Source organism: Athene cunicularia, assembly GCF_003259725.1.
Source record: "Athene cunicularia isolate RWA chromosome 1 unlocalized genomic scaffold, athCun1 chr1_part1, whole genome shotgun sequence".
NCBI classification, from domain to species: domain Eukaryota; kingdom Metazoa; phylum Chordata; class Aves; order Strigiformes; family Strigidae; genus Athene; species Athene cunicularia.
Genome location: NW_020799091.1, coordinates 120978618 through 120992749, shown reverse-complemented (window position 1 = coordinate 120992749; position 14132 = coordinate 120978618). Strand labels below are relative to the sequence as shown.

Sequence of the window (14132 nt, the reverse complement as noted above, 5' to 3'; positions counted from 1 at the left end):
CCCTTTTAACTCACCTTACAAATCATGGAAACTAAATGTCCTGTGCTGAGGAGGAGGAGGAGACAGTTAATTTACAAAAGAGAGTGCAACACTTGATCCAAATTGCTTTTTTTTTTTTCCCCCTCTCCAGAATTCAAAGCTAAATTGTGCAAGTTTCAAACCCAGCCTAGGCATTCAGTGGGAGTTGCATTAAAAAGACAACTCCAAACAAGTTGTGAACTTATAAGGGAGGTTGGGATGGGCTCTCAAGCAAAACCACACATTCAAATATTCATAGAATCTGAGGAAGTCTCAGAATTATTCTACAATCTGGTGCTGATTCCTGCCTTCATTATAAACTGGCTCAAAACGACCAGATACTTTTAGCAATGATTTAAAATCCTCATTTTGCAACCTATCTCTCCTTATGGAAAACTAAAAGCAAAGCGTGAAGGAACACCAAGCCAAAAAATCCTTTCAACAACATATCGAGTTATCTTGAAGGCTGTAAGCATTCAGGAGCTTCAATTCAGCACACTTCAATTAAGACTTCATTTTGCAAAACACAAATCAAACCCAAAGCACTGGATCTGTCCCTGCAGCATCACTCCAAGGACAGACTTACTGAGATTAAGGTCTTATTTCTACAGCCCTTAGTGGGAAGATGCCACATGATAAACTTTTTTCTTACACATATTTATGGGATTTGATTCAGCCCCAAGATGGCTGTTTTCATCCACCGGCTCTTTCAAGGGTGGGTTGTTACATTCACAGAGTAGCTGAAATTAAACAAAATAAATATAGTTTTAATTGGCTTGTTATAGACAAGAGAAATATGAAATGTCTCTTCTTGGAAGGTTTTTGGAACTATTTCCTCAAACCTGGAGGAAGGAACATAACATTCTAAGCAGTGATTGAGTTCAAACATTTGTGAATCTGGGCTCTAAATCACAGCTTAGAAAGAGCTCTCTGCCCAATGTCATTACAGACTATGTGCCAAACTAATGCTGCTCTCCAAAAATCTCCACATAAATTTCCTTACTGTCATTTGAGGAGAAAAACAGTAAGCTTTCCAACATGGAGTAGGTCAGCAATCATACAGTGGAAATACTTAATTAAATCAGATTCACATGATCTATTTGAAACTATAGAATAGCTCCCCCTTGCTAACCAGGGCTGCTTTCCAGCTGACAATCATTTACAGCCACTTGCTCTGACAAATCTCCTGCATACACTAAATTCAAATATTGCCGTGGATAGAACACCTGCACAGAACGACATGGTTATACTTTCAGGTTACTTTACACACTTCCTTTATTGCTAGGTTGATGCAAATCCCTACCCATTTTCAGACCCATTTTTAGTTAACATTCCTGTTGCTGTAAAGGCAATATATAGAGAAACCTGCCTGGCCAATCCAACAGAAACTCTCCAAGACCTCCAACCTGAAGACAACAGAAAGATTTCTACATGTTAGATAGGACCAACTCTACGGTGCAAGCAAACACTTGGATCAAGTTATATACGTGATAACTTTGTGCAGTCTAAGACTTTAGCAAATAAGCATGATAGCATTGGTGAAATTTATAGAGGGGAAAATCATTAAGCAGGACAAAAGTTGAAAGCAAGAACTAAGTGCACTTTATAAAATATGCTGATCATTCATTTATCTCTTAATGCAGATATTTCATGCAGGAAGGTCAAACATATGGTTTTTAAAACATTCATCTTTGGTTTGATGCTCTGTCATTAGAGGTATGAGGCTGATTTCTATGTTCTGACAACACAAGGCAAAGGTCTCTGGAAAAGTTAATGTAAAAAGCTACTGCTCATGTAAATGCAAAGTAACCTAAAGCTAACAGTATTCTGACTCTTGGAAATACCTGCAAAAGTTGGTAGCTATGAAGATGACAATGAACTCAGGCAGGTATATATTGCAAAGCTATATGTAAAGGAAAAAAAAAAAGAAAATGTCTTATTGCAATTAGTCTTCAACTGAGCTTTTTTTTTTTTTGGAGTTGATGTTTCATTTCCCAAAACAGGACATCATAAACCAATGAAAACCATGTTTCTGGAATTTACATTGAAATATGCCTTCTTATTCATTCTGTACAGATGCAAACAATTAGGATTCCTTTTGTCAAAATGACCTACTATACAAGCACAATGAGATTAGCTGTAAATTTTTCAACCACAACAGTTGTACAGTTCATGTAGGCTAGAAAAAGTTAATACTCCCAGAAAAAAAGGTAAGAAGTCAGAATAATAATTTTAGATTCATCATTTATAATTTGACAGTCATTGGCCACATGAAAACAGGCTGCCCCCTTCTTGATGTATCAGTGACAGGAGGTATATTAATTAATATAGCAATGAGCCACCAATACAGTATGCATAAGTAAGCTGTTATACACAGAGCCTGGAAAGAGGATGGCAGAGGGGAACAAAGGCAGGACTGTTTTCAGTCCACAGAGAAATGCATCGCTAACTGATGACTATACACTGTGGTATGAGGCTTTGACACTGACCTCATCACTTATCTCCTGAAGAATTCTTTTGACGGTATCTTTCAACTATGAAAGATGCATTTTTGAAGGGAGGAAATTATAAACCAGTATCTTTTCCACTGTTCTGAGAGAAGAGGCTTTAGGAACATACCAAGAATCTCTTATCTGCATCCCTCCCTATTCCCACCCCTCTTTTAAAATTCTCTGAATTATTTGGAACCTATTTTTCATCTCACTCAAAATACAACCACCCAGCAGACGCCTCAACAGTGATTCGAAGATCACTATGCCTGGCACTCTGCAGAATGATTCCTCTTGCTGCAAAATGAATGCAAGACCTCATCAGTCTGACGGGGTGGAGCGACACCAAATGATACCACCACCTGCACCCTCTTGCTCAGCGCTCCCGCTGTGGAGGGTATCACTGTAGCTGCATATTTATTTTCAGACAGTGGCCTCGGCACAAACTAAGCCTCCACACACAGCCACTCTAAACACAAAAAAGACCCTGTGATGCATTCATACTGTATAACACACTTTCGTTTTATTCAAGCTCTTTCAAAATTAGGCCACATAAGTTGCATGTAAAATTTGCTCTCTGCTACAAAGGCATTCCAGATTTCCATTTCCCCAGACACTGGGAGACAGGCACACAACAATCTCACACTGAAAATGTGAGGAGAACCAGTGACTGAAATCAGTGAAATCTATTCTGCTCTCAGTCACATCAGAGAAAATCACAAAGAAAGGACTCCACAGGAGTCAGTACAGAGTTACATTGAGTAAAAACAGGAATGAAGATAAAATTAAGACCATTCAAACAAATCACACTCTGGAGATCTGCCTGTTTACAGATCAACATACCCTTAACCCAAGTTATTTATTATACATTCTCAAGTGAAGGTCTGATGAGATTGATTCAGAGGGACTCTTACCAAGCTAGGGATATGTCAATCTGAATTGCCAAAATACAATAAAACCAACAATATGCCTCATTGTTTACGAGGTTATTAATAACATCTTATGTCCTGAAAAGAAAACTTACTGGAGCACTTGTACATTGAAGATGCAGCAAAAACATTCATCAATGCTCACATCACGTCTGCAAGGTGGAGAACAGTTTTGTCTCTGCTTTGCTAACCAAGGAATTCATACAGGAAGTTGCAGTGACTCAGGACAGTCAATCAAAGCCATCAAAGACATATGGTTAAGAGTCCAGGACTGCCTTCCACAACGTACCACATGTCACGCAGATCACTGAGTCCAGGGTCCAAGCCTCTTCTTGTTACAAATTTTGGTTCATTCAGCAGATTTACATGAACAGGAAGAGGGAATACAACTCTCCATATATATGGCTTGAACGTTTTCCTCATCCACCTCTGACATCCAGCCCTAAAACAGTCTCAATTGCTCTGCAAGTGGGGAAAAATGATCCTTCTCTATGTTAATAAAATATTAACATTCTCTCACTATGAGTAATAGCACTCCTCTGAGCCAACCTCAGAGGGAATCTTCATCTGTATCAATGTCACTGCTTGGTTTGTTCAATCTCTCAAATTCTTCTCCATCCTACAAGCAGGAATCAGAAGCAAAAGAGAACAACGTGAGCAAAAGTTATCTTGTTATTAATACAAAAAAAAAAGAAAAAAAAAAAGAGTAAAGTTTATTTTGAAGGCATCACTTATATAAAATCAAACCCCTGAAATTTAAATCTCTTACCAGTGTGTTATAACCTTCCTCTAGGATATATATACTCATAAAAAACATCCCCTGTAATTTTAATGCTTTTTAGTGACTCACTCCACAAAACATCTTATAGCCCATTCCTTCATCAGGAAGCCTGCTCACATAGTACTGGTTGTTTCTACCACAGCTGCTCAGTTGTAAGCGTTAAAATAGGTAACTCCTGGTACACCAAAAATATATGACTTTGTGTTATTTACTGCTTGTTAAACAACAATCTAAAAAGGTACCATGTGGAATTTCTGGAAAATACCTCTTCCAAGTTTAATGTTTCTTAGAATTAAATGGAGACAGCACTCCCTGCTGCATGCAATGTGTATTACAGAACACATCTGTACAAGAAAAATACAACCCCTCCACCTTTGACTGCTCAGCTAAACTGAATGATGTATCTAAGAGCAAGCCCTCCCTGCCATGTTCCAGTTAACTAGATTACTATTCAAATTAGGAGAAAAAACAGTAACGGGCCTGAAGGAAATGTTTCCTAAGAAAAAAACCGTGTTGCAACTCTGTATTCAAACATTATCTTTTTGTCTTTGGATATCTTTGACTGTTAAGATGGAAAGAATCTTAACAACAAATACATTAACTTCTTCATGATGTGGGCTCAGCAACACAGATTTATCAATTCTACTTAAGTACAATTATTTCCCAGGCATCAATTCCAACCTCTGGATGCCCAGGGTCAGTAAAATATTTTCATCACACAGGTTTCAAGAAAGGATTTGTGCAAAGCTGAAGGTGCTCACAAGACTCTCTGTAGTCACAGCAGGAAAGCAATGCTCACTTAGGCTTTGTGAACTGAAAAAGTGGAATATGCAAAGCAATACCCCATCACTTGAAAAGATTTTAAGAAACACTAAGGAGTTTTGGTGTCTGAGTTAAGGGATGAGTCTGGTCACGTGCACAATGAACCTTCCAAACATTCCATAGCATAAATGGAGGTGAAACAAAAGAGAAACCAGAGGAGACAAGTACTGAAAAGCCTTACCCCACTTGACCTCTCCCATGCATCTCCTTTGACGAGTTTGCCCCTTTCCCGCAGAGTGGCATATTCCAGGCCTCTTGGTTTACTGGCATTATAGATGAATATGGAGAGAAGCACTACAGGAGCTTCCAAAAAGAACTCTAGAGAAGGCCTGAAGTCAAAGATGATGAACGAGACGGTGGTGATGATGACAGTGGTGATCTGAGCAGTCATAACATGGAACATATTATCTCGGAACTTCAAGATGAAGGCTACAGACAGCCCCAGGAAAGCTGTGACAAAGATGAGAGCCACTGAGAAGATGTTGTGCCCATAAAAGAAGCCACAATTCCCTATCTGTCTCCGGTCCTTAGCCTGCAGCCCCAGCATAAGCCCATTGAACAGCACCCCAAAGGCATAGAGCTTGCTGTTCTGCATGAAGATGCTTTCACCGAGCTGATCTCCATCTTTCAAGATCTTCTCGTTGTAGATGTTAGCCAGGGCAGAAATGAAACACTGCACTAGAATAAGCAGATGGCCCAGGCTGAGGCGGAGAGGTTTCAATGCTCCTGCCATGCTACTGGTGACATTCCACTGGAAGTTGGGAAGGAAACTTGGTGCCACGCAGTTGCCCTTTTCCAGGCATGCTTCCTCAGGTCCAACATAGAGAAGGCAGTGGTTAGATGGACTAAAAAACATATTGTGATGGAATCCGTGTACAGCCAAGCTTTGCTGATGGCCTCCAGTTCCCAGAGTTAGGGCAACAATGGACAGGAATAAAATCACCAGAGATGCCCATTGAACCCAAGAGAGTTTTCGCCTAGGGGTAGACAAAAAAAGCCACCAACTTTAGAAACACAGTGGCACAAATTAAATGACAGGAGAACAAGCTCTATCAAACACATAAAAGACATCATGCCACAGATGAGGAGACAGACAGATGCAAAAAAAAAAGTAATCTAGGTGTTTCAGAATTGACAGTAAAATTCCAAAATGCAGCACGCTTTTCTACAGCAAGAGGGGCTCAGCCTGGCAATCACAGAAATACAAAATGGAGTATTCTACAGAGATAAGTTCCTTCAAGGTCATGACTGCCTGACAACTTAAAAGCAACTCTTGTCTTCATGGGAACACAGGTCTGATGGATAAAAAAAAAAAAAAAAAAAAAAAGCCATTCAGATAATACCCTCTTTCTTTGGTAAACTTCCACTACATTTCATTTTTCCCCCATGATTTTGTATCCTTTTCTAGTATTTTATGATGGTAAATCACATAAATCTATAAAAGCCTGCTTATCTTGTGGAACACATAGGACAGTCTGGCTTTTGTCCCATGAATAATGAAGAAGGCACATGTAATTACTTACTTACTTAATTAATTAATTAATTAATTCTGATCATCCAATAACTATATAATCATTATTTCAGTTGTTTTCTATTACAGTTAACCAAATGTGTAGAGGTATGTAGGGACTCCTAATAAACTATTATTTTCTACATCTTCAGATGTAGAAAACAAAGCCATCTCTCCAAGCTGGTATAGCCACAAGAAAAAACAATTACAGTTCCCATCAGACAAAGAGAAAGAATGTAGCTTAGCTTCTTCATCGAGGCTAGGAAGATATAATATTTCATTTACTTTAGTAAACACTACTTACTTTAGCACTATCCTGAAGAGAAGAGCTGTTGTTATAATGACAAAATTTGAGAAGAGTACAGCCATTGCCTAGAAGGAGAAGGAGGGGAACAAAGTTATACTCCAGCCATAGTATGAACATCAAAAGCCCACCAACTTCAAGTGTTCACCTTTCTGCAAGGTTCCATAGTGAAAAGCATCATCCTGGTACTGAACTTTTTTTCCTTACCCAAGTGGTAGAATAACATGTCCCTAAAACAACATTCAAAAGTCCCATTTTAAAACCTCAAGCAAACCACAGAGTCTAAGTTCCACTGTAGTGGGGAAAGCTGTACTGAAACAAAGACATGAGGAAACCAACTCAGCCAGGTTGACCAGTCAGCTGCAAAAACATCTGTGTTAGCACAAAGGGGGAAGTTGCTCCAAAATCAAAATCAGAAAAGATATGGGCAAGGCGAGCCTGCTTCTGGCTGCAGTACCAGCTTGCAGCGTTCATGAAATCCCAGACTTGGAGAAGACATTTGCAGAAAATCAACTTCCTGTATGTCAAGTGCATTTGCTGCATCATCTATCAAAGGCAAGGATGTGCTCTGCTTGAATTTTCAAGACTGCAACTGTACTGAAAAAAAAAAATAAAAATCACCTGTTTCAAAGTACAGCTGAAGACAGCTCTAAAGCTCCTGTCTAATTTGGGAATAGCTGCGTAAAAATGACAGTGCCCTAATGATCCCACGCTGCAAACTCCTTGTGGCAAGTCTTCAGGGTGTCTGTATTGGAGACTCTCTACTGGAACCCTGGACCAAGAAGAAGCCCTTGTAGGCACTGCAGTTACCAGAACCAGTGGGGAAAAAAAGGCTTTTTTGGAGGGGGGGGGGGGGGTGTAGTCAGTACACATACAAAAATCTAGGCATCTGAACTCTTTCCAATTCAGCCTTAGCTGAATTTTCTAGACAATTTTATGCAAAAAACATACACAGATTCAGAAGTGCAAACCACAGATTTTATCTTGAACTTTCTCATCTGCATTTTCACATTCCCAGTTCTGCAGTAACAGAGCCTTTTTCATTTACCAGAGAAAAAGCACAGGTCCTTTTCCCACTACTTTAGTTCCACTCTATTCCAACATACTATCTGCTGAATAATTAATCTCACTTAACAGCACCACACAGGGTCTCAAGTAAGCTGAAGGTTGACATACGAGACATCTGCCTAAGAAACCACAGCTTATTTTTTCTGCTTCGCAAGATTACAAATCAATAAATATTCGTGTTAGGTGAACACTGTGGAAGGGGAAAAATATTGAACAACAAATGAATCTGGCAGAAACCACTCTGGAAGAAAAAAGAGGCTTGATCCAAAATGTACAAGTGTATACTCTGGTTTTGCTTTACAGTCAAAGCCTCCCATCCAACATCTCTGGTAACATAATATGATCAACATCTATAGCACGATAGTTACAAGGAATTAATTTTAAATTCCTTTGTTCTCTGAGACCTCAGGGGAACTCTGTCCTAGATGAAAAGGAGTAAGAAAAAAATTTACCACAGATCACCATGCCACTAACATATCACAAACAAAGTTTCTAAAAAATAAGTCTTTATCACTAGGAAATGTTAGCCACTAAAGAGTATAGTTATAGCTGAAGCTTCCAGCAAAAAAATCTCACCAAAGCAACTCTGTACTTCAAGTAACTGCTCACCCAGGTATTTAGTCCCATACCTAAAGAAAGCCATATGAAACCAAGTTCAGCCAGATATGGCCTCCCTCTTTCAAGCATCTTGCCTCCACTTATCACAGCCATGCAAACTGTCAAGGTATTCTATCTTACAGGTATTTAGTTCTCTCTTTTAATACTTGTTTACCATGATAATGTTAACATTTTAGCTAACCCTCATAAATATATCTAGTTAGAAGGTATAAGATGCTAAGAGTTCTAAAAAAAAAGGAATCTTAGAGCACATGTTCTGAGGGGAGAGACACAAGGTGTGTATGGGTGTGTGTGTATAAAATATAAAAGCTCTGCGTATTATAAAAGATGACCTTAACTGAGCCAAATCACACTGCTTAAGAAAGCGTTTATATGACCTTCTAAACATCAGGCTTTACTATTATACACATTATAGCTGAATTTCCTTCCTAAACCAAAAAAAACCACCAACAAAAACCACACACACAACAAACCACAGAACCAAGCACCCATGTATATTATTTTAATATTTTCGACCCTTGATTTTAATTAGATTTTTCCAGCCAGGTCCTGTTCTAGACTCTGGTCTGTCCCTGACAGAAATGTACACTTAAAAGGACAATATTTTAAAGAGAAATTCTGAAACAGAAGGAAGAGATATTTATACTTATTTTTAATGTCAAACAGGGGCAACCACAGTATTTTATAGCAAGTACTAACCATCTGTTTCCATCTAACTTCAGAGATTCTGAACCAAAAATGAAAATAAAAATAAAAAGAAATCACAAGAACTGTACTATTTCCTGAGCATATGTAAATTCATCCAGAAGGATGAATATAGCTAGAAGAAAGTACCAATTAAATTTTATGCTTAAACATAACTGATAGAAAAAATGCGAAAATTAAGAGGCAAACAGTTTTCTTCCTCCCCTCCTTAGTTCCTGTTACACTTACTGCCTTTGTGGAATTACATTTACTCACTTTTCTTTGGAGTCAGTGAGGAAAGAAAACAAGTCATCATGTGAAGTCACATACATAAAGTGGTAGAAGCCACACAAAAAGCACAGCTCAAATACTAGAAGATGAGCAAATGCACTGAAAGAGAAATACAGAGTTGAAGAAACCAGAGGGAAAGCACTGAAAACCTGCCTAGTACTTAAGCAATTCAGCCTATTTCTAAATCACTTAGGATGGAGAAAGTGCACAGAGACACTCTACTGAGAGCTGTATGACACTGATGTGGGCAAGAGAATGGGAAGGTCTGGCTGGTCAGGTAAAAGATCTTTCTTTTACCTGCTAATCTTGCCTTGCCAGTGTTACAACTGTAGATAGTCTAAGGGCAATGTTACCTACCACTAAGACATTGGAAGATACTTTATTCAGTATATATATATACTTACTGGCTGTAGGTAGGACAGTACATAGAAGACAATCAAGTTATCCAGAAAGTAAAGAAAGGCAGGAATTGACCATTTCATGGAATTACAAAAATTCCTCCAGGAAAGACATCCAAAGGGATGATCCAAACAACCCTCTGAAAGGAAAAGAAATCAGTAAGAAAGACATCCTTCTTATCAACAAAACCCCATTCCCTTATAACAGAATAGGTACCACTGTCCTGTTTTCAGGAACACCGGTGGACTGAAAAAAAAAACATACCACAGCCCTCTGGAAATGCAGAGGACAGATCCAGGGCAGAACACAGAGCTGGAGCAGCAATACATGTCTACAGGCATTCGCTTCCTAGCTTCAGCAGAGAAAACATCAAGGAACCTGTTGCCCCCATCAAAGTGTTTGGGAGCAAAAATTCAGCTATCAACCATTCTTTGAGGGCCAAAAAGCACTCCAAAGTCCCCCCACAACAGCAATGTCACTACTGGGTATGATTTTCTGATGATTATCAATCAAATCTAGAACTGAAACAATGACAGAGGCAGGGGATCTGTTCATATAGCACCCAAAGGGCAGCCAGTGATGTCAGAAATGCAAAATAAACCACAAGTCAGTATCTGCAGCAGACAGCACATGATCTGGGTGAAAAGAGAACATACAGGAAGAAGGAAGAAAGGTCAAGGCACAAAGAATGACATTTACTTAGGTATTCAGGACACACACTTTGGGAGGAAGACTGTGTTAAACCTTAGACTACTCTAGAGTTGATGACAGAAGTACTTTGTTAGCACAAATTTAAGATTACACAATGCTATATAATCCTCTTCTGAACCACCACTGAGTTCAGAAAAATCAGACTTCTGGAAGGAGAAAAAAACCCAACAAACGAGACAATCAGAAAAAGTATAATCAGCAGTAGCCAATGATGGCAAAAACTGACTGAACAGTCTTAGGTATGTCTGTACTAAATGGTGGAGGTAAAAATTTCAGCAGCTTGCCAGAGCTGTGACTGTCATACAGAGAAGTGGACAAATTGAGCAACTCAATTTAACATGAGTCTCCAGTACCTGACACCCTCTTCCAATTTAAACCTCTGTTCTCCACTATTTTGAAATGCTATGAAGTTAACATCCTTTTTACATCAGGAGACAAAAGCCAAGAAAAAGAAAAATAGCCCGCAATGCAAAAACAGTAGCTAGGGAAGCCTGGCACTGCTTTTTCTGAACAGCAGCCCCAAGATTTGTCTTCACAACAAAGCTGCCTTGGATCATAACATTGATATGTTGCCTCTGACTCAAATACCAGTGCACACACACAAAACCTTGTTAGTGCAAGGTGGTGGTGCTTTTAAATAACAGTGGCCAGAACAACCATACAGGCCAGTCCTTGAGTTAGTGCAGCTTCTGTTCAGTCATGACTTCAGAGTGAGGTGACTCCAATTACCTAACACCATACTGTGTGAAAATTCTGAAAATGTCAAGACTGTCTTCATTACGCTTGCTAGTTCAACTTACCTGTCCCCATTTCAGCTACTATATTTACACCTCAAGAACACCTGAATTTATAGAACGAAATAAGAGTTAAAATAAACTTTAGTTGAAATTCTGCATGAAGACACAAATCCAGTGAATCTTACTAGCAGGACTTACTCCAATCTACTACATGTGAATCTATCATTTCAAAAAATCCCCCAAAAAAACCAAAAAAAGGGATCTGAAGTACAGCAAATCTTATAAAGTCAATACATTTTATTTATTTGAAACATAAATACTTACCTTTTTTCTTAACCCATACTGCCAAGACCACACACAGGACTAGTTTTACTACTTCAGAACATATGTTCACTGTTGTAGGCAGGTAATCATATTTGTTATCTGTGGGATTCAGCAAATCACAGAGAGCACACGATCAGATTTTGTCTCCTGCATTCATCATTTGAGCAAGAAACTATTTTAACCCCACCAGTCAGAATTTTAGCCATTTTCCATAAATGCAAAAGGCTGTGTCAGCACTTTCATTTATAAATATTCAAATTTTTATGATATACAACTTGCTGAACAGCCTTCCTCCTGGGCTGAAATCTTTCCTCATTTGGTCCCAGTTTAGAGTAGAAGCTTTTGGAAGAACTCAAGAACATCACTGTTTAAAAAAAAACAAAAACAAAGGGAATGTTTTCTTCAAACAGCAATATGCTTTCCCCCCCCCTCATAAAACATGGCTTCCAGGACAACACCACCTTCTTCTAGGACTGTATATTTTCTTTATTAGCATATTGGGCTAATACCTGGCAAAAGGAGAAGCAGTAATACTAGCCACTTATAGCACACCCACTAAGACACCACTTTTCTCCTAAGCCTGTTAGAAGACAAAAATTTCAGTCAAGACATGTACCATCGATGGTGCTTACATAACAATTTAGTCTTTGAAAATAAGATCTAAAATAATTCACTGCCTCATGTTTTAAGGGCCAATCTTGCAACCCAATTTATCACTCAGTGTTAGACCAGGGATTACACAGAGATTTCCAGTACAGAAATACACGTCACTATTTTTATAGTAGAATGTTTATGCCAAGAACTCTGCAGGTGGAGAACTAGGCTTCTGGGTATGCGTTTTACCCCAAATGTCAACTCTTCCTGGAGCCGTGAGCCCCCGGGGTCGCGAGTGGTGGCGGAACGGCCACGGCCTCTTTCTCCCTCCCGCGCCCCCTTCCCGGGGTGCCGCCCGTAGTGCGGCCGCTGCCCGCCCGCCGGCTGCTCCTTAGGGTCGCTCCCGCCTGCGCGGGCATTTCCCTGTCGCCCCGGTGCGGTGTGAGGGGCTCCCCACCGCCCCCCGGAATCGTTCCGCCTTCCCGAAAGCGGCTGCGGCTTCGCTTCTTGTCCGGGCCTGAGGAACTCTGTCGTTGCGGTGGCTTTACGCAACCGGCGGAGGGTCTCCGAGGGCGCGGTGCTGCCTCACGCCGGAGGGGGAGGTTGTGCAGGGGCAGCAAAGCCGCCGGCCCTCGTCCTGCCCCGGGGCGTACGGGATGGAGGGACGCTGAGTTGGAGCTGCCGTTGGGGAGCGTTCACCTGCGAGGTGCGGTCCTTCGAAGACCTACTTCGTGCCTGGTCCCAGTGCTCGAGGAATAACTCACTTGGTGCTGTTTCCTATTAAAGTAGCTAAACTTTAACTAATTGTGTGACCTGGAATGGAAATCCAAAGGTGCTCGTGTACTGATAGGCTTAAGCCTGGTTTCAGGAATGCGTTGCAATGGTTATTTTGGGTAAGAATGCAACTTCTTTAGCTGACACAAAAAAAAAATATCCCCTAGTCAACGTCTTGGTTATGTGAGCAGGTATAAAGTTATATAGTGTAGCTTATTTCTGTATCAGCATTACTATATTAATACATGTTTCTGTATGCTGAAGTAACTGAATAGTAGAAATGGGCTGTTTGGGAGTGAATTATAACAATCTGCTTGTAAAGGTAGGCCGCACATCTGTTATAATTCCTGTTATTTAGTGAAAAATAAATTGTGGTTTTCTGCAGTTGTTAGACTGCATCCCATCTTCTGCTTCCTATTTACACTTTTTTATTTAAAACCCAACTTTGTGAATGCTTGTCCGCTGTTCTTTCACTGCCAATTTTCACGTTTTTCTGTGCTTTTGAAAAAATACTTCTACTCTAATTGTCTATGACAGCAGCCTCTCTGCCCGTGGTTTTATGGTGTGACCTCCTGCATGTCTTCTACTCTGCAGCTTAGATCTTTGGGCAGAAGACAGTGATAATTATTATTTGAACTTGTCCCTCTGTGGTATATAGTATGCTCTGTCCTGGATAGTGGACCTTTCTAGGGTTGCCCACCAGCGATGACATATATGGGCTGCAATGGAATTTTGGTGTGGAAACATGAAGTGACTTGTTTACCATGGTACCAGCTGCTGTTGCACAGCTGGTGTAATAGTGGAGGAATTCTTGTGCCCAGGCATATTACTGGGAGGAGGCAGGAGTAGGACATCCTACAAATGGGAAGTGATAATACTATGTGTGTATGTTGTTTTTACAAGGAGTTGAAATAAATACTCCAGCTTGGTAACTTTGGAAAGAAAGGAGCCCTGTGTCTGGCACTAGCTTACATACCACAGAATGTAGATGTGAAAAAATGAACTATTTACCCTCAGGGAACAGAGGATGGATATTTTACGTATTTTCCTCATGTAGTTCCAGAAACAAGTTTGTGCAT

General features: G+C 40.0%; 1 protein-coding gene across 2 annotated transcripts; it reads right to left on the bottom strand.

Moving 5' to 3' along the window:
* Positions 1-75: 75 nt before the first annotated feature.
* Positions 76-12504, bottom strand: SLC35A5 (solute carrier family 35 member A5). 2 transcript variants are annotated; one of them, XM_026867013.1, is made up of 5 exons: positions 11686-12504; positions 9919-10052; positions 6854-6921; positions 5221-6016; positions 76-4055 (listed from the first exon to the last, which is right to left on the bottom strand). In XM_026867013.1, exons 2-5 carry the CDS (start codon positions 9994-9996, stop codon positions 3987-3989), a joined length of 1011 nt encoding a protein of 336 aa, XP_026722814.1. In that variant the 5' UTR covers positions 9997-10052; positions 11686-12504; the 3' UTR covers positions 76-3986. The 2 variants fall into 2 exon arrangements, with proteins under 2 accessions (XP_026722814.1, XP_026722882.1); XM_026867081.1 differs by lacking the exon at positions 11686-12504 and adding an exon at positions 9500-9613 and having other exon boundaries at positions 9919-10035.
* Positions 12505-14132: the final 1628 nt, after the last annotated feature.

Coding starts and splice junctions, on each gene's coding strand:
- SLC35A5 (XM_026867013.1), bottom strand. CDS start 9,996: ATGAAATGGTCAATTCCTGCCTTTCTTTACTTTCTGGATAACTTGATT. Junction 6,017..6,853: donor CTCTTCAGGATAGTGCTAAA/GTAAGTAGTGTT, acceptor GTCTACCCCTAG/GCGAAAACTCTCTTGGGTTC. Junction 4,056..5,220: donor CATGGGAGAGGTCAAGTGGG/GTAAGGCTTTTC, acceptor TCCTGCTTGTAG/GATGGAGAAGAATTTGAGAG.